The following is a 25,863-nucleotide window of genomic DNA, read 5'->3' on the forward strand; positions in this document are numbered from 1 at the left end:
TCGGGTACTAGCATACACCATATTCAGATAGACAAAAAATGGGGTCTGAAATAATGTGTGACCTGGAATGTGAGGGGCATTAAGACCCTCCGAAAGAAAATCAAGATATTCTCGCAGATCAGGCAATGCCGTCCGCACATTGTGGCCTTGGTGGAGACGCACCTGACCAGGGATACTGCTCGGTGTGTGCAGAAACCGTGGGTATCCACTCATTTCATACCAGTTATTCAAGGGGGGTCTCGCTATTGATACATAAGGACGTTAGATGGGAGGCCCAAAGGGATCCTGAGGGACATTTTGTATTTGTGCATGCACTTATTAATTCCAGACAATGTTGTTCTATGTATTTACAATCCCCCTCCAGCCAATATGTCTATTCTCCAGAAGGCGATGGGTTTCGCCCTGAACTATCCAGACGCAGATGTCATATGCATGGGGGATTTCAACCAGGTCATGAATAATCATCTTGACAGGCTGAGATTGAGTGATGAAGGGGAGGGGGAATCTCTCCCACAGGTTATATCCCAACTATCACAGTTCATGGAGGGCAGTGGATGGCTGGATCTATGGAAAACGCGACATCCCGAGAAGAGGAAATATACTTGCCATTCATCCACCAAGCGCTCCTTGTCACGTATAGATTACATATGTGGATCCAGTGGTCTAATAATGTGGGTAGATGTATAGAACATGGCATTAGGGGGATTTCAGATCATAGCCCTGTTGTTCTTAAACTTAAATACGGACCAGTCAGCAACAAGACGGCATGGAAATTAAACCCCTTTTGGCTGAAGTTGATAGAATCTCCCGATATAGAACGATCGATCAATTACATTGCTTCATTTCATCCCACCCTGAACCCCGGAATGTTAACTTTTATTTTGGGATGCCCTTAAGGCATACTTGAGGGGCTGCTTATCCTCTACGATCTCTTACATAAAACGGGTGACATCGAGGGAGGATGATGAGGTGGAGCAGCGATTGAGAGACTCGGAGGCCACCTACATATCTGATCAGACTAGTGGCAACAGGGTGGAGTGGCTGGCTGCTCAAAGATTATATACTCAACACATAGACACCAGGTCCAAACGTAAATTATTTTTTGCCCATCAATCTTATTTTGAGCTGGGGAACCAGGCAAGTAAATTCTTGGCCTATTTGGTACGTCAGCACAACACTACTAACACAATATTACAGATCCGTAGCTTAGATGGTACTCTTGTGTCTTCAACTGAAGAGATACTGAGCTGCTTCCATAACTATTATAGATCACTGTACAACTCTAGAAGTGATGTTGATAGTCAGGGGTGTTTGGAATACCTGTCGGATATCACATTTTCCAGTCTAAGCCCTTCCCAGCGGACCTTTATGGATGCTAAATTTACTCTGGAGGAGATAGAGAATGCCATAACGGGCATGGCGTCTGGGAAGGCCCCTGGACCTGATGGGTTTCCCATTGAATTATAGAGGAAATACCAGGAGATATTAGCGCCACTGTTAATGGTGTTCCAAGGGATTTGGGAGGGAGGGTCTATGCCAGAGTCCTTCTATGAAGCTAACATAATAGTACTTAAAGAGGGGAAGGACCCATTAGACTGTGGATCTTATCGCCCCATATCATTAGTGAATGTGGACTATAAGAGTTTTACGAAAATTTTGGCTACCAGGTTGAATTCGATTATATTAGAACTTATACATCTTGATCAAACTGGCTTCATGCCTGGTAAAAGCACTTCTATTAATATTAGACGAGTCCAGTCGGTGGTCCAATATAGCTCCCTGGTACCAGATAATCAATGGGCATTGGCATCGCTGGATGCGACCAAGGCTTTCGACTCCCTTGAGTGGCCCTTCCTATGTGCATGTTTACAGAAATATGGGCTTGGCGACAGGTTTCTAAAATGGGTTAGTACATTATATATGAAACCTAAGGCTCGTGTCATTGTAAATACTTCTATATCTGAGTCCTTTTCATTACATAGGGGAACCCGTCAGGGTTGTCCCCTTTCTCCAGCCCTTTTTGCCCTGGCGATCGAGGCATTGACTATTCGTATAAGATCTTCCCCTAATATTGAAGGTATAGAAATAGCGGGTCGGGTAGACACCATAGGCTTATACGCTGATGACATGGTGATTTTTATGGGTAGCGCGGAGGACACATTGGCACGGGTAATAGCCACTATGAATAAATTCAGTAAATATTCCGGCTTATATATAAATTGGGAAAAGTCTGCCCTGATGCCCCTCTCCCATGCCCCTATGCCACGACTGGAGGCCCTCTCCTCATTACCTATTGTACCCAGTTTCAAATATCTAGGTGTTCACATATTTCAAAGCAGTTTGTTGGATTTGCAGCTCAACATATACCCATTGTTGGAAATGGTTAAAGCTAAACTTCTAATTTGAAGTAAACTCCCGCTTTCTGTAGCAGGACGTATTTAATCAAAATGATACTGCTCCCTAAGCTCAGCTACTCTCTTCAGCACAGTGCCGTGGTATTACCCCGATCCCTCTTTGCAAATTTGAACACTCAAATTACATCCTTCATATGGGGAAAAGCTAGGCCCAAACTCAGGCTGTCCACTCTGCAAATACCAAAAAACGAAGGTGGGGCAGCGTTACCAGACTTTTTTCTATATTATCTTTCTGGACGGCCAAAGCCATATGCAAGTGGATCACCTCCCTAACTCTGAAAGCCACTTGCTCCATGCCGCACGAGTTAACTGTCCACTGGACTTCTTAGAATTGGAAAAAATAAATGTCCCCCGTTTGCTGCCTCTGCTTCGCCTGGCACGATCAGTGTGGAGGCAGATTAAAAGAGTAATTGGATTTGGAGACATAGTGGCTGAAATGCCCCTGTGGAATAATGGTTATTTTCCGGCATTGCTTGAACACCCATCTGCCGAGTTCTGGACTCAGCACAATGTTTCCTCGGTAAGCGATTTGCACGATCATGGAACCTTGGTATCTTTTGAACAGTTACAGTCAAATGTAACGTCCCAAGATCCCAACTTTTCCGTTATCTACAATTGAGGTCGGCCTTTCAATCACATATGAGAAATATGGGGGTAAACAAAGCTATATCATCTCTGCCCTTGATAGGCATCCTTAAATCGAAAGGTCCCCAGGGTCTCATCTCCACTTTGTGCACATATATGCTATCGGTAGGGGCGGAATCCGCCATAAACTCAGTTAAAGGGAAGTGGGAGAGGCTCATCCCCGATGCACAAGGAGAGGAATGGGGGAGAAATTCTGGAATCTCCGATCGGGGTGTCTCCGTCTATCAATAACAGAATGACACAATTATATATTATAAATCAATCATATCTGACCCCGACCCGACTATTCAGGATGGGCAGATTCCAATCATCAGAATGCTTGAGATGTCACTCATTGGATGCAGACTTTATACACATGATTTGGCAATGCCCTATTGCACAATATTGGAAGGAGGTGACGTCATTATTAACTTTCCTGGTACAAGCTGCTGTTCCCCTTGAGCCGCTGGTTTGCCTGTTTGGGATGATGAATCTTGGGGTCATTATATCGGGATTTTTTTACGGGAAACGTTATTTATGGCGCAAAAAGTTCTGGCACTGCGTTTGATGGGGAGCTCATGTCCCTCCCTCAGGACTTGGATTGAGTTGGTGAATGCGGTCATTTCATATGAGCGTACGCTGTATCGAAATAGAGGGTGCCCGGGCAAATTCGAAAAGATCTGGGAGATGTGGAATTCCTCTCATCTTACCTTGTAGGAGGGAGACATCACATAATTAGCGATTATGTAGAACTAGGCTGCGAACTGGTAGTTATAGTTTGGTTTAGAAAGTAAAAAAGACTTCATTGATCGAATAGTAATATAAAAGCTTGCATGGTTTACCTGACACTACATTTTATTCCATGTGTAAACTGACATATGCATTTTGTTTTACATCAATACTGTGGAAAGTGTATGTGCTTTATGCAATGCTTATCATATATAAGTGTGTGTGTATGTTTGTATTGTTTATGGTTTAATAAACGAATTAAAAAAAAAAAAATCACCATGTCATCGGCATATAGGCCTATGGTATCCACCCGATCTGCTATATCTATACCTTGGATGTTAGGGGAGGACCTTATACGTATTGCTAGTGCCTCAATCTCAAGGGCGAAGAGGGCCGGGGAAAGAGGGCAACCCTGACGGGTTCCCCTATGTAATAAGAAAGACTCATATATAGAGTTATTTACTATAATACGGGCCTTGGGTTTCATATATAATATTTTGATCCATGTTATAAATTTATTGCCAAAGCCATACCTTTGCAAACATGCAGAGAGGAAAGGCCATTCAAGAGAGTCAAAAGCCTTGGCAGCATCTAACTATGACAATGCCCATTTGTTGTCTGGCATTAGGGAGCTATATTGGACTATTGACTGAACTCTTCTGATGTTAATGGAAGTACTTTTACCAGGCATGAAGCCCGTTTGATCAGGATGTATAAGGTTCAATATAATTGCATTCAGTCTGGTAGCTAGGATCTTGGTGAAAATTTTATAGTCCACATTTACTAACGAAATGGGACGATAGGATCCACATTCCAAAGGGTCCTTCCCCTCCTTCCGAAGCACTATGATGTTAGCCTCATAAAAGGACTCAGGCGTAGAATTCCCTTCCCAAATTCCCCGAAATACCTTCACCAAAAGTGGCGTCAATATAGCCCGGTACTTCCTATATAATTCGGTAGGAAACCCATCAGGTCCAGGGGCCTTCCCAGAAGCAATGTCTGTCATAGCATTTTCTATCTCCTCTGCGGTGAACACAGCATCCATAAGGGCTCGCTGCTCAGGATCTAATGTGGGGAAAGATACATCTGACAAATAGTCTAAACACCCCAAAGTGTCAGTCACTTTTAGATTCATATAGTGACCTGTAGTAATCCTGAAAACAGCCAAGAATCTCCTTGGTCGAAGACACCAATATACTATCCGCCCTGCGAATCTGCAATATTGTGTTGGAGGTGTTATGTTGGGGCACCAGATAGCCCAAGAATTTGCCCGTCTGGTTCCCCAATTCGAAATAGGATTGACGGGTGAAGAATAGTTTACGCTTAGATTGTGTCCACATGCTGAGTATATAACCTCTGGGCAGCCAACCACTCAATCCTGTTCACTCTGGTTTGGTTAGATATATATTCAGCCTCTGAGTCTTTCAGTCGTTGCTCCACCTCATCATTCTTTCTTGAGGTTACCCGCTTAATATAAGATCGTGGAGGACAAACAGCCCCTCAGGTATGCCTTAAGGGCATCCCAAAATAAATTAATATCTTGAGGTTCCGCGTGGGACGCGATGAAGCAATGCAACTGATCAATCTTTCTGTCAGGAGGTCCCATCAGTTTTAACCAGAAAGGATTCAACTTCCAAGCTATCCCATTGTTTACTTGCCCATATTTGAGTTTAAGGATGACCGGACTATGGTCTGAGATCCCCCTACTTCCATGCTCTATATCAGCCACCCACATTGCCAGACCACTAGTACCAAATATGTAGTCTGTGTGATAGAGAGCGTTTAGTGGATGAGTGGCAAGTATATTCCCTTAACTCAGGATGACGCACCCTCAACAAATCCAACCACCCGCCATCCCCCATTAATAATGACAATGGGGTTGTAGTCGGTGGAGAGGACCCCCCAGTCACTCCATCATCCAACCTCAATTTATCAAGGCAGTTGTTCATGACCATGTTAAAGTCTCCCATACAAATAACATCAGCGTCTGGGTAATTAAGGGCAAAACTCATTGCCTTCTGCAGAATGGATATATGAGCCGGGGGGGATTATAAATACATAAGGCCACTATTTCCTGGTGTTTATTAATGCATGGACAAAAATAAAATGACCCTCAGGGTCCCTCCGAGGCGCCCTAGCTTCCCATCTGACATCTGTATGTACCAACAGTAAGACCCCTCTCGAGTAGCTGGTGTGGAATGTATGGACAGACCATTGTACCCAAGGCTTCTGCACGCACCACGCTGTATCCCTAGACAGGTGCGTCTCCACCAAGGCCACAAAGTGAGGGCGATAATGTATGACCAGTGAGAAAACCTTGATCTTTTTTCGAGGAGTTTTTATACCCCTCACATTCCATGTCATATCAACTCAGACCCCATGTTTTACTACGCTGAATATGGTGCATAATATTACCCGGGCAAAATTTAGAGACATCACCTAGAGACTGAAATTGTCGACTGCGATTACTACCTAAAAAATACAAAAAACCACTACGGAAAGAAAACAGTGAATAAACAAACAACGCGGGAGCAGAGTCCTGTACTCCCATGACAAAGCAAACAAGGGGATACCATCACTGAGCCCAGTGTCCGGTATGGTTGGTAACTTGGACGCTTTCGAGTAAAGCTCCAATCAGCCGATTAATAGAAAAATACCAACTAGCCATAGATACGTTAGGATTACTTTGCAGCAGACCCTTTGTGAGACCGTAACCACTCCGCCGCCTCCGCTGGATCTGTAAAAAATAAAGTAGAACCCTCGTGGACCACCCGGAGCCGGGCCGGGTAAATTGAGTACATAACATTCCTCTCCCGTAGATGTCTTTTGATCTCCGTAAACTGCGCCCGTTGTTTCTGGAGTTCCATAGAGAAGTCTGGGAAAATCGAGATCGTGGCATTGTTGAACTTGATAGGACTCTTTTGCCGCGCCAGACGCAGAGCCACGTCTCTATCCCTGCAGTTGAGGAGATGCGCCAGAAAAGGTCTAGGTGGGGCTCCAGGAGGAAGAGGCCTAGTAGGGACCCTGTGAGCCCTTTCCACCGCAAAGATTGGGGAGAATTCGTCTACCAAAGTGGTTTTAAGCCAATCTTCTAGGAATTGCTCCGGGTGTTGTCCTTCCGAGCGCTCCGGTAGACCAATAATTCGGATATTATTCCGACGCATTCTATTCTCCAGGTCATCTGCTTTTTGCCTCCACGCATTTATAGAGCTTGCCACTTTCGTTAGTTTGGCTTCCATGGGTGTGATGGTGTCTTCTACCTGGAATACCCTCGTCTCCACCTCCGTAATGCGGCCCTTCATGGCTTGCATATCTTGTTGGAGGCGTCCCACCTCGGTGTGCACGTCCTCTATCTTCCCAGACAGAGAAGTCCTGGTTAAGGAGATAACCTGCATAAGTTGTTCAGACGCCTGCTTAAAGGTTAATTCCTCTTGCTCACTGTCCTCCCCACCCTCAGAGGGACGGTTCTTACGCTGAGCCTGTGAGGGATTATTTTTAAGGGATCTTGAGCCTTCAGCATGGTCTATTCTGGCATATTCCTTCAGCTTTTCAGCCGCCCCAGACCCCTTGGAACGACTCATTTTAATAGCAATAGGGCATAGCCGGATACCAGAGACGTGCACTCTGGAGCCCCCTGAATCAAGGTTATAGAAGGAGTAAAATTATCAGGTGGCTGCAGGGTCCCAGGAGCAGCACAGACCTGCAGAGTCACACAGGTAGGCAATGTCCAGCTCCGAGCAGCAGACAAGGGCCCTTATAGCCCGGGGAGAGACCCTCAGCACCCCACAGGGACAGCAGTCAGAGAGGGATCCAAGTCCCTACAGTAATGGCGCTGGCAGGCCAGGTGATATAGCAAAGAGGGGGACGCGGGGCCCAATCTTTCAGGGCACACACCGCTTGTCCTTCACAAGAATTCAGGGTGTCTGCTCACCGTCTGTCAGCGCTGCAGTGAGGGAACCCGGTGCTGCATCTGACACAGGCAGAGCGCGCGCCTCCAAGATAGCCGCCGCTCCGTGCAGGCCCTGCCAGCTGCCCCGGTCTTCACAGCCACAGGCACCCAGGAATCCAGCGCCGCTCTCCCGCCGGGGTCCAGGAGCGCCACAGAGTCCAGAGGGGTCCGAGGACTAGCAAATGTGCCGCAGAGGTAAGGATCTACTGGCCGAATGTCGTCAGGATGGCAGGAGCTCTTGCCAAGCGCGTCCTCACTCCGTCGCTACATAGTCACGCCCCCCCCCCCTTTAATTCCAAATTAGAATCTTTGCTGCACCTGCCATGACCTGTAAAGGGGAGTCCCGAATCCCTCTTCACCGGTGAGAATGTCGTCAAGAGCCCTTGGAGATGAGGGTCACTGGAAGAAAAGGTCCTCCTTCCCGCAATGTCTCCGGATGGTGCATAAGACTGTCAACCCCTTACAAGGAGGAAGGTCACCACGGGTGACCACTGTCTTGCTCCCAGCCCGCTCCGTGGAGAGGGATGGGAGGCTAGGACTGGTCACCGGGGATCACCCAGAAGCACCGTGACAGAGGATCAGGTCCTTCCTTGTGGGCCCGAGAGTGGGTGGGCTATGTCGGTGATACCACACTGCTCTCTCGGTCACACATGATTGAGGAAAAAGGGGGGAGAAAAGAGAACCCTGTAGAAGAAGAACCTGAAAGAAAAAGGGAAAAGATTAATAAAACACAACAGGTGACCTAAAAGGAAAAGACTGATCTGAGATCAGATCCAGGCCCGCCTCCTACTGACACTAAGCTTAAATTGATGAGCTTTGTGCCAGTCGGGTGTAAACTGCGGAGGTGCTGTTTTCCTTTTTTGCCTAGTGTCGGCATCCTAGTGACAGCAGCATACACCCATGGTTACCAAAATCCCTTTTTTTTTCCCCCATCCTAAGATAAAGAAATATAAAGAATATGCATGTTTGGTATTGCCATGTCCCGGTAAGGTCTAATCTGTCAAAATACAAAAACTGGCAGCACAACAGTTTTTTTTTTTGTTTTTTTTTGTTACAAAGTCCAGAAGTAGTTACCACTATAAAAAAAAAACAACTAAGTTTTATAACACCACAATCATACTGACCTGGAGAATCATTTGCCAAGTCATTTCACCTTCCTACTGCCAAATGAACATGGTAAAATGACTGGCACCCCCCAACCCCCCCCCCCCCCCCCCCCCAAAAAAAAAAACAAAAAAAAAAAAACAGTTGAATGTTAAAATGGAGTGTCATTGAAAATTACGTCTTGTCCTGCCAAAAAAGACCAGCAATCCCTCATATGGGTGTGCCAACAGGAAAAATAAGTTATGGCTCTTGGTAAAGAAAACAAAGCGCAAAAAATTAAATTGGCTGAATCTTTTAAAGAATTGCAAAAAGTGTTGGCTAAAAATTAAGTTTTCTTTTATTTTAGGTTTGTAACACCAAATCATAAATTTCTGGGGGATAATGCACCCCACACACCCACACCATTCAAGAATGCTTTAGAGAAGTTTGGCTCATTGAGGCCATTGGTAAGTGTGCTGACTTTAGTGTGCTTGTTTCCAGCAATATAGAGATCACTAATCTTTTCCTGTCTACTGTAATTGTAGGCTGTCTTTCTGCATGTAATCCTTGCATTTCGGCTTCTATCAGGAAGGTGATTGTCAGGTTATTTGGCTATAAATATGTTTCTCTGTAGTGAGAAGTACTGAATTTTGCTGTTTGTAAAACACACTGGACCAGAAGATGTACCCCAAATTTTGCGGGGGAAAATTTGAAACCCTTTTTTATTTGATAAAAATGATTGTGCGTTTTATAGTAAGCTTTTACAGTAGCTTACTAGGGGGTGTCTGTGGTGGAGAAGGGAGCGCAGGAGTCATGTGATTCTGTGGTCCCTGGACTTGGGAGGAGGGGGTGTTCAGTGGTGCAAGGCTACGACGGGACCCAGACTTTTACAAAATGTCGGGAGTCTCGACACTTCCCATCCTTTTCACTGTGGAGGACTACTGCAAAATGGTCGCTGGATGTAGCATATGTGCAGGTTGAGATCTTGGGAGCCAAACAGTCACCGCCACTCTACCTCCTGGAAATCCCCTTGGTAAGCTACATTCGGTTTGAGATGCACCCCCATTTTACCCCAAAATGTTAATTATTTTTTTCACTGCCAAGATGAGAACTTTATTTTTCTTTTTTGCACAGAGCTCCAAAACCTCAGCATTGGCTGATTTTAATAGCTGTGTAAGCATCTGTTGCCTTTGCAACAAAGAAAAAAATCAAGCTGCTTTTCAAATATTACTTTGTTATGCAAATTGCCTCTTCATAGAGGAAGAGCACTTAAGTGACCCTTATTGGATGCAGTAATCCTAAAAGTCAGTATAAACACTTTTAATGAGCCTCGCCATATTACTTAAAACAAAAGTCAGACCACAATCTCAGTTTGTAGACATGGTGTTGTGGGGTGTTTGCCCCTACTCTGTGTAAAGCATGAGATCTGATTTTGCTGTATGAGAAGCCTCTGACTGGGGGTATAAGGAGTAAAGAATCTCGTTTTGGAGAGTGTCATGTCAAGTGTGAGTAGGCTTATAAGCCATGCAATGTCCCTCTGGGAAACCTAATATGAAAATTATTTTATTAATGTGACCCATGTACTACATATGTTAGGTCAGCCTACGCCATACATAGATAAAGGAGGTTTGTCTCAACCCCCCCTCCAAAAGAAAAAAAGAAAAAACACAAACTAAGCTAAACTTTAATTTCAAGGTTCTGATTACCTTTAAAATGGGAAAAAGGCAAAAGCAATATCGATTATTGCTGTAATCATACGGACTTGGAGAATCATGCTACCAGGTTATTTTTGCTAAGCAATGAACACTGTAAAAGGAAAACCCAAAAAACCATGAAAGTGTTGTGTTTTTTTTTTCCTTAGTTTTTTGTAAATCCTACCGTTTGGTACCATAGATATGAACCTTTTTAAGTAGTGCTCATTTTTCTATGCTCTACAAGGGGGCGATGCTGTATTATGCAGAGCAGTCTAAAGACACGCCCCTAGAATCCTGTGAGCCACGCCTCTTTGAGTAGTAGGTTTTTTTTTTTTCACGATCCATGTTTCTGGAACAGTTTAATGAATTTGCAAAATATATAATCTCTTATGTCTTAGAGGATTTGTCTGAAGGTATTTATTTAACATATATATTATAACTTTAGATAAATCCTGTAAGTGAAAGCTAAAGTAGTGACTGATATGTTAAACTTGTAGCCTCCTACACCTCACTTTGAGGAGGATCTGAAGGAAGTTCTGCTCAGCGAATCTGGCATAGAACTGGTCATTGTAGATGAACCCAAGCATGATCGCTCTAAAAGAAAACCTGGGGTAAGTAGTGGCCCGGTGCTGACACATTATACTCAGACCAATTCTATGTACCGTAATTGCTTTGCCTTTCCTTTTGTACTTATATTAGGTGTTTCCGTTTTGTAATTCCAGCATCCTCATAGTCCTATCAAGAAAGTGCGAAAGTCTCTCGCTTTAGATGTTGTTGACAAGGAGATCAAACCTCCTACACTGTCCCTCCCTTCAGCAGCCTCTCTACAAGCACAGGTAAAATGTCAGATGAGGACTCTTCTTCTGTAGAAAATAAGTTCCTTTTTGAAGCATTGGTTGCTGACAGTTTTGTCCCTTTTCTTGACCTGGCGATATTCTCCCTTTGTCTTTTATGGCTCTCATTACGTGGTAAGAATGACTTGGCAATATGATTCTCCAGGCCGGTATGATTACGACAGTTCAAACATGCATTTTTTGGTCGTTAATGTTTGTGGGGTCATTTTTTGGCCGATGGCGCTTACTGATGGCTTTTTTTTTTTCTTCTTTTTTTGCTTTGTATGATGTGGAGGTCTGATGGCCGAATAGCCATAATTCTGGATTTTTTTTCCTCATTACGTTGTTCACCGCTTAACGGCAGCATTTGAAGCTCTGGTCTACCCGTGCCTGTTAGAAACAGATAACTGAAACGAGTGATTGCGCGAGGATTATGAACCACGCAATGGGGTTTACCACGCAGCAGACTGACCTCGCAATGGGGCGTAACCACGCAGCAGACTGGCGTATGTGCAGGCTAACAGCATAAATACCTGGTGTACCTCTCCTGACACTCCTACCTTGTGTATGAAAAAGCTCTGTACTTAATACTGTTCGGGTACAGTTATTCAATAGCGCTATCCATGAAGAAAGTGCACGGGTAGAGCTATCCCATAGCTTTATTCCTAAAGGAAATGAACGGGTAGAGGTATCCCTCAATGTTCCTGAGCGTAAGCGATTTCACATGGTTAAGCGCAGTTGGGATCTGCCCCCAAGGCCCTGCCTATGCCCAATGTTTGGTCCGTAGACCGCAGCTAGAAGTTATTCCCGCTTTTGTATACAAAATTTTTTAAATTTGTTAAAAATCTATCTAACACTTTTTATTGAAGCACATATCTCAACATTGGTATGGCAATTGTACTTGAGTAATAAATAGGGGTTGTATGGAACTACCCATCTATTGTCGATATCTCGCGTTCCTCGTCTCTTTTTCCCAGTATTGCGTCAACGGTACTGTGGGTATCCCATCAACATTGGGGTTTGTCTCTGTATTAAAATCCTTTTGGGAATGTTTTTTGCACATTGACAATCTGTCATGCATATAGCACCAGGTTGATCTTCGCCACATGGGCCATGAATCATGTGCTTTATCACTGCCTCATGCAGTTTTGGATTAGACCTGTTTCACACTTCTGTTTTTGACCATCAGTCAAAATCCGCCGTTTTTGCAAAAAAACAGATCCGCTATTTTTTTGGGCGGATCCATTTTTTTCCCCATTGATTTGCATTAGCAGCGGATCTTGACGGATGGCCATCCGTTGGATCCGTTTTTTTGCGGATCCGTCAATTTTTTTTTCGTCCGCCAAGATGCCTGGACGGACCATGCGACGTTTTTTTTGCTGCAGGATCCACATTTTTATAGTGCGCATGCCCGGAGGAATGAAGTCAGCCGGAAATTTAACCCTGAAATCATTTCTGGCGGACAGAGAAAATTCTCTCGTTCTCTCTCTCCTTTAAAATTCTTCATTCATCGGATCCGTCAGAAAACGGTCCGGTGACATCCTTTCACATCATTTACCAACGGATCCGCTTTCCGCCATTTTGACGGATTTTAACTGACACAAAAAACTGATGTGTGAAACAGGCCTTAGCTGTCTCATTTGGGATTTCAGAAGAGACCCAATTGATCAATTCTTTCTTTGTCCCTCGGATTATCTTCCTCTTCGAGGATTAAGAGCATGTGGTAGTCCACGCTTTTGAAATTCTATTACATGCACATAGGCAACTACACGTCCAAAAATGTGCTTTTTCAGCATCTCGATAAGCATGGCTTGGAGTTTGATTTTAAATACTAGTGCAACCAAATTAAGTTTTCAGTAATTTTTTTAAACTTTGGGTTACAGGTCATCGTAATAAAAAGATCTGGCTTTCCGAATTTTCAGACAATTGTCATGGCGTCTTGCTAATTTTGCTGCATAGCTCTTGGGCTTCCAATGAAACTGGATGGTAAAATTACTGGTGTCCCAGCTTTTTGCGTTTTGATTTTGTTTTATATATTCGATCCTGTCGGATTCAATTTTAACGTAACTGTCAACGATAAATTGTTGCATCAGCTTTCCAGCGTTTAAAAGGGGTTTGAACTCGTCACGAATGGCAAGCCTGTATGCATAGTACTGCAACAGGGTGATTTTTTTTTTTTTTTTTTTTTTCTTGTCTATCTTGATCCACTGGTATGGATGGTAGATGAATGTCACCAATTCCTTGATGTTGCACACTTAGGGCAATTGGAGTTGTCAAATTTATTGTCCATCCACTGTCCCCATATGGGAATAGAAGTGGATATGTCATTGTATCACACTTTCTGTGAAGAAAGCTGATTTGAACTGTTTGGTTTTCACTTTTCAGGTGAACTCTGATGTCCCTATTAAATGGGGGTTCACCCAATGCATTTTGATTAAATTATAGCAACTTCATTGCACCTTGGTGCATTGTAGCGCCTCTGGTCATCATTGTAGTCATTTATAATTGACATTATTTCAAGTGGATCACGATTTTCTAATTCAGCAATCCTCTCTTTCGCTTTCAAATTCCCTCATCATTGTGAAGGCTCTTGCGAGTGGGTTAATTGCTTTCATTTTCTCTCCAAGAGATGACAGCAGTGCTGGGAGGCACTCTTTATTTGCTTGACTTCTTGTACTTTAATGTTTCTTCACTATCCAATCTGGGCATACTTGGGAGTGCTACCCACAGCGGGATGCAATGGGGCAGTTCTATGGTAAATTTGTTCATGAATTCGAAAACCGTATGGACCATGCCCAGGAGGTGACGCTACTTGTGCTCCCATTGATGCCAAAGCAAGAGAGCTGTTGTATTGCCTCATATTAGCCACAAAGTTATTGGAGTGCTGATGCTCTCCTTTCATCAACTTGACTAATTGATCATCTGTACGAATGGGACGTAATTGGATGCGCCCTCTCTTGCAGCAGGAAGGGAATGTTTTGTCCTGCGCCATTTCGTCAGATTGGCAGAACTGACATTGAAATGTTAGTTCGCCAGCATAGTGCTCTTCAATACGTGTCATCAATTTGATTAAGAAGCCCTCTAGCGGCAAATGTAACTTGCCATCGTCGAGTGGCTCTTGCATTTTGGACACGTCTTCTGTCTTGTTCTCGTCTTTGTGTAATTTGTGTATCAATTCGTGCATTGTGTGTTGCTTGTTGTCGTGCAGCATTAGATGTTCTACGTGATTCAGTTACTTCATTCGTTTCTCTTGCTCTGGCCACCCTCTGTCGGGCTGCATCAGCAGTTCTTCGACAATTTTCTCGTCATCTGTTTCATTAAGACACAGGTTACGCATCCACATGCGATTCGCTTATCTACGTGCAGCAGCACGATCAGTTTGATCCATCTTTGCAATGTTGCTTCAGTGCTGCCTCACAGAAAGGCTTATGCCTTAAATCGTCACCAGGGAGAGCTCCTCTCCTTATTAGATGTCGCTTAACTCCTATACAGGGCCTTACAGTACTTAGGCATCCATGCTTATTCCCACGCATATAGTCAGTTAGCTGCTAGTGGTAGTAACTGGATACCTAAGTTACTGTTGAGCTGTGGATAACTCATTGCGCCCAGACACATGGACACGTCCAAATTAGGTATATGGATAGCGTAGCAATCATCTGTCTGGAAAGATGCAGGCTCAGTTCCCGAGCCCGCATCGGAGACAGCGGAGGAAATGTGCTTGAGACTCCACCCACCCTCCCCCATTCCCTCAGTGAGCCACAGGGCGTAGCTACTAATAGTGACTTTGAATGAATGACCCTAGGAATCATTTTTCCGTATAAAAGTGACCAGCTCCCTAATTCAGCAATGTGGCTATACAAAGGTGCAGTTCTCCATATCAAAATTGAATCCCATGCAATGAGAAATGGGTGCTTTTTTGTCCTTTTTAAATCGTATATGCAAGCTCAGGAGTCTGTACTCATTAGCTGCCAGCTTTCCCAACCTCTAAACCAGGCGGGCCCCTGATGTGTGACGGCTGTCTCCCATCTTGGTGTATTAGTATAAGGTATAGCAAACTGCTATGAAGACCAGGTCTCCAGGTGGTGACTTTTCTAAGTAGCCTGGCAGAGAATGGCAGACCTGGATGCACATAATCTGGCAAAATGGGGTAATATATTAAATTGGAGAAAGGATGACCCTACCAGTTGATGATGGTATTCTTTCATTCCCTCAACACCAAGTGAGGGCAAGGTGGGAACCCCTAGATATGAGAATACTGCCTATAAGGGAGGACTGTACATCGTCTGTGTGTTTGGTGACAATGGGTGCCAGTATTGTGGAAGTGTAGTGCTAGAATGTCCTTAAAGGGCTCTGAATGGGTCTTGCCACCATGCGAAGAGCTGAATGTGGCTTTTGAGGGAAAAAAGGTTGTAGAGTGCTGCACTAGAAAATGCAAAATAAGAGCTAAGTGATTGTGGTTAGGTTAAAAATCTAGAATACTGAGACCCTGAGCTCGGCTCATGCGCACCTGATGGTGAAGGTCTAAACATGGGTATATTAACAGTCGGATGTGTATACATTCCTTCATGTATCATGCACCAGGCCTGAGTTATAGGATGTATTTCAGAAAAAGCTGTTCTAATAATCATGTATGTAATGAGAGCAATAAACAACGAGCGTGAAAACCGGTGATTAAGTGGATTATCAAACAGGGGCCAAAAGGCCACTCGTTTAATGGGGTTGTTGGTACCACCTGATCAAGATAGTGTTATGCTTTTGAAACGCATTGTGTAGATCGAAGGGTTAATAAAGGTTTGTTAACCAGATTGCTGTCCCTATAATTATCCCTTATCTTAGCGCTCCACAGACCGCTACCGTACAACCTTTTTTTTCTCCATCTAATAATCATGAGTGCTTTTCTCCGTTATCTCCTTGTGTGTGTTGGGGCTTGCATTTTGGAAAATGTAATTTTTGAGAGGCGATGAATTGTGACAGGAAAAAAAATAAATGTTCCACTACTTTAATGACACTGTTTCTATTGACATTTTCCTTTGGTTCTGGGTTGTCCAGAAATCTAACTTTGCTGCTAATGATGTTTTTGGTTGGAGTATTGCATTTGAGTTGGTAGCTTGACGTCTTCTGAATAATTATTCTCTTATTTCTCCATCAGCCTCAGACCTGCGAAAGCTTCTTATCCATGTCATTGAATGAGTCGTCTTGTAGCAGTAAAGAGAACAGTTTATTAAATCAGGGATTTGTCCAGGTCAAGCAGAGCAAAGGATCCTTGATCCTTGAAGAAACCTCACATACTGATATCGGAGAGCTGGTAAAAACTCAAGAGTCATCTCTTCGTAAGGGCATACTCATCAAAACAGAGCCAACAGTACATGTAATTACAGACTCCTGCCCAAGCTTACCAGTGGATGTAGGCACCATTTTGAATACCTCCTATAACAATAGTAAAGAAAATGACATGAAGCCCAATAAGCCTACTGCTTGTAATGCTAAGAAACAGACCGCAACACGAACAGAAACGCTCAGGATTCCAGAACCGGTAAGTGTCCCAAATCAGATGCCACAGGATCTGGTAATGGTTCTGAATTTGTAGCTGTGAATTTTTTTTTTTTTTTTTTATGGAAATGGAACAGGCATGTAAGCGATGATGGGATAGTGCGTTGTCTGGTACAATGCCAGAGCGCTTTACTGAGCGCCTTATGTCATACATTCGTCTAAGGCTACAACAGCACGTAGCGTAAATGTTGCGCTTTTTTTTTTTCAGCTGCTTTTTTTTTCACCTGTTTTCTGTAAAGTGTCTGTACCAAAGTACGCAATAGCACAATCCTCTGATTATTGCAAGCTTATGCACTCTCCTCCGCTCCCCCCTTTTATGCTGCTCTCCTCCGCTCCCCCTTTTATGCTGCTCTCCTCTGCTCCCCCCTTTTTGCTGCTCTCCTCCGCTCCCCCCTTTTATGCTGCTCTCTCCTCCGCTCCCCCCTTTTATGTTGCTCTCTCCTCCGCTCCCCCCTTTTATGTTGCTCTCTCCTCCGCTCCCCCCTTTTATGCTGCGCTCTCCTCCGCTCCCCCCTTTTATGCTGCGCTCTCCTCCGCTCCCCCCTTTTATGCTGCGCTCTCCTCCGCTCCCCCCTTTTATGCTGCGCTCTCCTCCGCTCCCCCCTTTTATGCTGCGCTCTCCTCCGCTCCCCCCTTTTATGCTGCGCTCTCCTCCGCTCCCCCCTTTTATGCTGCGCTCTCCTCCGCTCCCCCCTTTTATGCTGCGCTCTCCTCCGCTCCCGCCTTTTATGCTGCGCTCTCCTCCGCTCCTGCCTTTTATGCTGCGCTCTCCTCCGCTCCTGCCTTTTATGCTGCGCTCTCCTCCGCTCCCGCCTTTTATGCTGCGCTCTCCTCCGCTCCTGCCTTTTATGCTGCGCTCTCCTCCGCTCCCCCCTTTTTATGCTGCGCTCTCCTCCGCTCCCCCCTTTATTCTGCGCTCTCCTCCGCTCCCCCCTTTTATGCTGCGCTCTCCTCCGCTCCCCCCTTTTATGCTGCGCTCTCCTCCGCTCCCCCCTTTTATGCTGCGCTCTCCTCCGCTCCCCCCTTTTATGCTGCGCTCTCCTCCGCTCCCCCCTTTTATGCTGCGCTCTCCTCCGCTCCCCCCTTTTATGCTGCGCTCTCCTCCGCTCACCCCTTTTATGCTGCGCTCTCCTCCGCTCACCCCTTTTATGCTGCGCTCTCCTCCGCTCACCCCTTTTATGCTGCGCTCTCCTCCGCTCACCCCTTTTATGCTGCGCTCTCCTCCGCTCACCCCTTTTATGCTGCGCTCTCCTCCGCTCACCCCTTTTATGCTGCGCTCTCCTCCGCTCACCCCTTTTATGCTGCGCTCTCCTCCGCTCACCCCTTTTATGCTGCGCTCTCCTCCGCTCACCCCTTTTATGCTGCGCTCTCCTCCGCTCACCCCTTTTATGCTGCGCTCTCCTCCGCTCACCCCTTTTATGCTGCGCTCTCCTCCGCTCACCCCTTTTATGCTGCGCTCTCCTCCGCTCACCCCTTTTATGCTGCGCTCTCCTCCGCTCACCCCTTTTATGCTGCGCTCTCCTCCGCTCACCCCTTTTATGCTGCGCTCTCCTCCGCTCACCCCTTTTATGCTGCGCTCTCCTCCGCTCACCCCTTTTATGCTGCGCTCTCCTCCGCTCACCCCTTTTATGCTGCGCTCTCCTCCGCTCACCCCTTTTATGCTGCGCTCTCCTCCGCTCACCCCTTTTATGCTGCGCTCTCCTCCGCTCACCCCTTTTATGCTGCGCTCTCCTCCGCTCACCCCTTTTATGCTGCGCTCTCCTCCGCTCACCCCTTTTATGCTGCGCTCTCCTCCGCTCACCCCTTTTATGCTGCGCTCTCCTCCGCTCACCCCTTTTATGCTGCGCTCTCCTCCGCTCACCCCTTTTATGCTGCGCTCTCCTCCGCTCACCCCTTTTATGCTGCGCTCTCCTCCGCTCACCCCTTTTATGCTGCGCTCTCCTCCGCTCACCCCTTTTATGCTGCGCTCTCCTCCGCTCACCCCTTTTATGCTGCGCTCTCCTCCGCTCACCCCTTTTATGCTGCGCTCTCCTCCGCTCACCCCTTTTATGCTGCGCTCTCCTCCGCTCACCCCTTTTATGCTGCGCTCTCCTCCGCTCACCCCTTTTATGCTGCGCTCTCCTCCGCTCACCCCTTTTATGCTGCGCTCTCCTCCGCTCACCCCTTTTATGCTGCGCTCTCCTCCGCTCACCCCTTTTATGCTGCGCTCTCCTCCGCTCACCCCTTTTATGCTGCGCTCTCCTCCGCTCACCCCTTTTATGCTGCGCTCTCCTCCGCTCACCCCTTTTATGCTGCGCTCTCCTCCGCTCACCCCTTTTATTTTTTTTATTCGACTTCATTAAAGCCATACAGTGGTTCTTGAATAACAATTCTCAGACTACTTTCTAGATGCAGAAGTAGTTTAAAGGTACTCACTTTGAATAAATATCTTAAGGTTAGTGCATCCGATGCTGGTAAGTATCTTCAGAGTACAGAGACTTTCCAGCAGCTCACTGATGCCCTGATTCGGGTCTTGGAGGATATCTCACAGGAAGTCAACTAGTGCCTCATGCCCAGAAGCTTCCTTAGTGGGTGATGTACACAACCTGAGTCACATGAGTTGTGATGAAATTCCTCTGATTAAAGCTGCCTACAACTTCCAATTTTTTTTTTTTTTTTTTTTGGGAGGGGGGTTAAACCAGCAGTCATTTGGTTGATGGTTGTTACCATTGACCATTGATGCCATGTCATGTTCTTTGTGAATTCCAAATAAGTAAAGACCTTGATGAATCTTTTGTTTTAGATCGATGTGTGAATTTAGGTGTTCACTTTAAGGCTATGTGCACACGCTGCGATTTTTGCTGCGGATCTGCAGCAGTTCTGCAGACAGTGTACAGTACAATGTAAGTCTGTGATTTACTTTCTGCTGTGGATTTTCAACTGCGGAAAAGCTGCGGTTTTGAATTCGCAGAAAGAATTGACATGTCGATTCTTTCTGCGGATTCTGCTGCGGTTTGCCACCTATTCCATTGTCCAGGTGTCAAACCGCAGGCCAATCCGCAGGTAAAACCGCAGGTCATTTTGCCTGCGGATCCGCAGATACAAATCCGCGGGTGAATCCGCAGCGTGTGCACATAGCCTAACTGTTTTTGTTTTTTTGAGCAGTGTAGTTGGCTTTATACCTTCAAGATTTGTAGTAAAAAAGGCCTCTCTTTCAATTAAAAAGGTTGGCAGTAGTGATGAGCTAGTGCATCCGAGCACACCTGCTCATCACTAGTTATAAAATTGCACTTTTGTAAAGTTTCACTGTTCAGACTGGTCCTGGACTCCCTATTTGAGTAACGGTGGGGACGCTCGCTGGCTAATATTGGGGTCCTTTAAGTTTTTGTTTTTTTTTTCTTTTTTTTTTTTCTTCATGACTTGATTTGAATTTTGGACAATGTTATACATTTTATTTGTCAAAGAATACTGGAAGCCTGATAAAGAAGAAAAAAAAAAAAAAGCCTAGACCATATGGTTGTTGCCCCCCACCTTAGCTTTCCTCTACTGCAGATCGGCAGCATTATGTATATTGGTAACCAGACCATTGTGCTGATCAGGAGCCCGGGAAAGTGTCATCACCTCAGTGTGAGATGGAGCAATTAATGGAGAAGTTAGGATAATCTTAGCATGTCTGTTTTGCTGAGCCAAGCATACTGCTCTGTGGTCCATAACTTGTGGTATATAGATGATCGGGTGGTCTGCCAGCACTGGTCGGTATCGTTGGTAAAACTTCCCATGATGTGCCTGTGTTAATGACACAGAAATGAATATGCTGTAGCCATTTATACTGAGCGATTTGATGCGGCTGCTAGGTAATAAACCTTCACGATTAAGTTAGGCTTTAAAAAGGTTAAATTGCACATGCTGATTTCCGTGCAAATTACAAGGCTAGAAAAGAATTGACTGCAGGTGTTCTCTTACTAAACAACATCCATCTCGCTCTTTCGATGCCACCCATGGCTCCCACACAGATTCGTAATTAGAGGAGTTTAAATAATTATCCTTTTCCATTTTGAAAACCTTAAAGCAGCCACTGCATTTCCAGCCGTCCCTTTTAATTCAGACCAAGTGCATACCTTTTAATTATATGTGTAATAATGTAAAGAATTTGCTGTAGTGAGACCCATGTCGGATTTTCAGCTGAACTAAAGGTCACAGCATGCCATGGAGACCTCTCCCTATGGTAACAAGGATGGTGTTTAGTGATAGGTAGTGTTTAGTGCTGGGACTTCATTGTCTCCAAGCTTTCATATTGTCTGCAGAGCCAGACTCCATAGCATTAACCCCTTATTAACTTGGCAGGAAGAGCATGGGATGCCAGTAAAATATACAGCCAGAAATGTTCATTACTGGAGCCAGAGCTCGGAGGCTCGAGTCCTTCTGAAATAAAGCCAGTCAGGTGTGGGGACTGACAGGTTAATGGTGAGCGGGAGCCACTCATACTCTAATAGATGGCAGACCTTAGGACTCCTCCCAGGTTGTCCCTTGTAATGTAAATCGGCAGTGTGCCCCCCTCTTGTTGTCCTGTAATGCCGCGGTACCTTCATTCACATTTAGCGTAACTATACCTTTAAACTTTAAACAGCTAAAACCAAAAAGCAGTGCTCAGCTGTGCGCTACCGGCTGCCGATATAGAGTAGACTTTTTATTGAGCTCATTTCCACCAGTGAAGTAGCTTATTTCAAAAATTAAAGACTATAGGCAGTCACTGGGGGTCTCTGTACCCAGACTCCACATATAAAAAACCGTCTGACTTGTGAAGTTTTCAAACAGTACAGTTAAAATGTTAGTGGTTTGCAACTACAATTTAGGGATTAAACTAGTGTTTTACATAGCAGTGTTAATGAAGAGTGCACCTTGTTAATGATTTGAGCGCATATACTCATCATAATTCACCCCAAATGTGGTGTAAATTGCGACTAATTTGCTTAGCCCCACTTGCCTGTTGGTGAAAAGTGTGCATAGCCTGACCAACTTTGGTAGCGCTGCCTAGGACTGGCAAAAAAAAACAAACTGACATGCAAAAGTTTTTCAACATTCCAAACTGTTTTACATCAGAATTCTGCCATAACTGATTAATGTGACTATAACTGAAGCAAATCTGGTTATATTTAATAGGTAAAATGGTTATAAGCACTCGACTGAGATCACATTACCATTTAGTAGCTAATTAGAGTATTTTTCATGGCTTTTTACCCATTGATCAGGTGAGGAGATATCAGAGAATCATGGCTGACCATACTGGAGGGGTGAGCGGCTGGGTGTCTGGCCGTGCCGGTGAGCGGCTGGGTGTCTGGCCGTGCCGGTGAGCGGCTGGGTGTCTGGCCGTGCCGGTGAGCGGCTGGGTGTCTGGCCGTGCCGGTGAGCGGCTGGGTGTCTGGCCGTGCCGGTGAGCGGCTGGCTGTGTCGGTTTCTACTCCACTCTCACAATATCCATTTCTTTTGTTCCCCAGATGACTAAGGCTTGGAAAATTATTGCTTTCGGTGGCTCCCAGGACCAGCTACTGATGCAGGAGAAAGCGCGAGCAATTCTGAACTTGCACAAACACAGCTCTACTTCACGAACTCTCATTATGTCCTGATACAGTGCGCCAAAAAGGACTACTCCATCACCCAGGTTTTAGAAGGACTACGTCACCGTGCAGCTACAAAGCCAAGATATATATTTATAGTGGATTCTAGCTGTTACCACATACGTCACACCGGATCGTGCATTTTTTTTTAATGAAGCGTCCATAAGAAATTATAACAATGGTTGATACAATGTTGCCCTATATGCCTTTCCAGCATAAAAACCAATTGTGACTTACCATATGGTTACGTGTTGCAGGTATTTTTTTTTTTTTTTTAAAGGAGAGTTCTAACTGAAGTAAAAAGGCTCTGCTTATATTATCTGTTTGACATTGTAAGCGTAATTGAATTAAGAACTGCAATCTCAGAAACGGGGTGCGATTTCTGAAACAAAAAGGCAGACTTTTTTTTTTTTTCATTTTTTTTCTCTCCCTAACCCTGTACAACCTCTGTATGTTGGAATCACACAATCAACAAGTGTTTTTTTTATTTTTCTTAATACGAGTGTTAAAACTATATTTTTAGCCGGCCTTTTAATAGTGCAAGCTCCAAACAAGTTGAGTAGAAGTTGAAGGCCATTGACTCGGCTCTAATTTCTGCTCAAGGGCTATGTTACGTTTGTTGGGTAATGGACTGCACAATTTATCCATAATCTCGCCCTTAACGACTGTGGGGTTTTGGGGATACTGCAGCTACCAGTTACTTGAGCACTGCACCATCACCACCTCCGTTTGGGTTAGACTTGCATAATGCATAGCCATATATACCAGACATGTTATCCCACAATTTTTTTGCTCCCCTTGTTTTGATCAGGAGCCAGCTATGTACGGGCGCTACAGTTTGCAAGGTTTTTTTAGGTAGTGTAGGATGTAGGGAAAATGTTTACAGTAAGTATATTTTATTTCTATTGATATAATTAATCTTAAAGGCGTTCTCTGGGAGTAGGTAAAAGGACATAAGGATTCCAAACCTCTGCATCCACAGCTAAAAATTTTTTTTTTTTTTTTTTCCCTTTCCTCAAAAAAGTGCCACTTTTTGCAGCATCTGACGTGTGGCTCAGCCCTAGTCATTTGAAATGGGGCAAAGAAGCAATACCTGTCTCAGCCACTGAGTAAGAGTGACACCCTCTTTTTATTTTTTATTTTTCTCTAATTTGACATGCCCTGTAAAATGGTGTCTACATCTGGTTCACAGGTTATGCCATAATTGTCTAATAAATGCTGGGCCCACCTTTGCAATGTGGATCTATGTAGACATCAGGTCCCTTTCGGGGATGGAATATGTTGGCTGAAAATTGTGTGGAAATTCCAGAGTGACGCTCTAATAAATGCAGTCTGTCGCCTTCAATAAAATACTTTTTACCTGCAGTTATGGTGGAAATCTGTCACTAGTTGTTTGTTACCTTATCTGAAAGCATCAGATGTTTTCTGGCAGCAGAAAGCATCTGATGTAGGTGCAGTCATGCCGATTACAGCTATGTCACTGGGCTGCTTAATGCACGTTTGATAAAATCCCTGTTCTATCTGCTGCAGATCTGCCAGTTCTATGAATGGTGAGCTTTGTAACACTGGCAATCAGATGTTGAGCTTGGTTATACAGAACTCATGAATATGGAGGATGCTTTTCATGGTGGAAGGGTTACTTGTTATCCAGTGGAGATCTCCTGATGACAGTTTTGTGTTTTTATTAAAACAGCAAGCAGCCCAGTAAGTGGCACATCACTGGAATCAAGGTCTGTCTTTACAGCATGCTGCTCTCCTATCAGATGACATCAACCTTTTAAAAGGACTTGTAGCGCACAATGTCTGTTCAAACCAAGTACATATGCTAGCTGAATTATGGCGTTGCCAAGCATTTTAAGTGCACTTTCCTACATACTTTTTTTTTTTTTTTTTTTTTTTTCGTTAAGACAGATCTGTAAATCAGAGGGGTGGTATCTGGGTTGGAGATGGAAGGGCAAATAAGCAGGTGGGAAGGTGTATATAAATGTTTGGCCACATCATGGTGCGCTTAACATCTGTACTTGAGTTGAACTGTCATTCTGTGCGGACAAGCTCCGTGCTTCATGGTGGGTGCCAAACATTTATGTACACCTCCCACCTGCTTGGTTTCTAATCCATCTCTGGCTCTATGAAGCAAGAGATGTCAATCAAATTAGGGGTGGTGGGGATAGAGGGAAAACAAGCAGATAGGAAGGTGTATTTTAAATCATTGGCTCTGTCACAAAGCGGCGGTTTGAACAGTCATTCTGTGCTGACAGTCCCTTTAATTGTCTGGCAGCCTTACTGGAGCATCAGCTATTGGGAGAAAGCCAAGTTATATTCCTGAAGCCGCTCGCTTCGTCATCAGGGCTGTGCAGGCAACAGTTATTGCACAGTGAGTGTGGCTGTAATCAGTCCCCAGCACATGGTTCGCCAGCACGGTATCATATGTGTGCAGAGCAGACTATCGGTGCAGGGGAGTGATTAGACAAACTCCCTGATGACTGGAAGTGAGCGGCTACAGGGAGAACATAAAAATTTTCTCACTGCAACTGTACTTACAGTAAGGCGGCTAGACAAGTTTATAGTGGTTATCTGCAAGTAAATTGTATAATTGGAGGGGAGTTTCCCTTTAAAAGGACTCTGTCAGCACTGTACAGGTACTTGGTGCAATATGGCAGGGCCAATCATTTATATACACCTTCCCGCCTGCTTGGTTTCCATCTATCTCTGGCCCTATGAAGCCAGAGCTGTCAAAGAAAAGGAGGTGGAGACTGAGGTAAAACAAGCAGGTGGTAAGGTTTATACAAGTGATTGGTCCCACCATGATGCACCGAGCGCCTGTGAGTCCCTTTTAAATCAGTACACTCCACATAGTTACATTATTCCTGCCACTTAAATGCAGTGTTTGAGTTTTTTTGTCTGGGGGTCTCTACCAACAATGAAGTGTTAAACTGTGCTCATACTTTATTTAATAGACAATGGAATATCAATAGGAGTGTGACAATATTTGAATAACCAGTGTGAATAAAGTTCTTTCCAGAATGGAGCGTTGTATTGAATCATTAATGGTCATTAATTCGCATAGCCCCATCTCAATTGCTATATTCCCCTGTGCAAAATAAGTCTATATTCTCCTCTGTTGCTGCTGTTCTTGTGACATCAGTGGCTGGTGAGCCCTGCACCAAATCAGGCGCTGCTTCTCTCCAATTCTTTGAATGTACCGTATTTCTCGGACAACAAGATGCACTTTTTTCCTCCAAACCTCAAACGTGGAGGAAAATGGGGGGGGGCGTCTTATACAGGACTGTGGAGTCGGTATGCCAAACCTGCGACTCCGACTCCTCAGTCTCCCTTACACCAACTCCGACTCCCACATGTATTGCTTATATTAAAGTGAAAAATTTATTGTAG

At 44.7% G+C, this 25,863-nt stretch overlaps 1 protein-coding gene across 2 annotated transcripts in view; it reads left to right on the forward strand.

Annotated features, from left to right (window-relative positions):
* Positions 1-25,494, forward strand: part of MYBL2 (MYB proto-oncogene like 2) — a 75,671-nt gene extending 50,177 nt beyond the window's left edge. The window contains exons 10-14 of one of the 2 annotated variants that reach the window (XM_073555329.1): positions 9,167-9,266; positions 10,991-11,104; positions 11,216-11,329; positions 16,476-16,859; positions 22,351-25,494. In XM_073555329.1, coding sequence (XP_073411430.1) covers positions 9,167-9,266; positions 10,991-11,104; positions 11,216-11,329; positions 16,476-16,859; positions 22,351-22,479 — 841 coding nt within the window. In that variant the 3' untranslated portion in view covers positions 22,480-25,494. The remainder of the gene's footprint in view (positions 1-9,166; positions 9,267-10,990; positions 11,105-11,215; positions 11,330-16,475; positions 16,860-22,350) is intronic. The other variant, XM_073555330.1, reaches the window with a different exon arrangement.
* The last annotated feature ends 369 nt before the right edge of the window (positions 25,495-25,863 follow it).

Source organism: Dendrobates tinctorius, unplaced genomic scaffold (genome assembly GCF_039654945.1).
Source record: "Dendrobates tinctorius isolate UK_male_01 unplaced genomic scaffold, ASM3965494v1 ptg000223l, whole genome shotgun sequence".
Taxonomy (NCBI): Eukaryota; Metazoa; Chordata; class Amphibia; order Anura; family Dendrobatidae; genus Dendrobates; species Dendrobates tinctorius.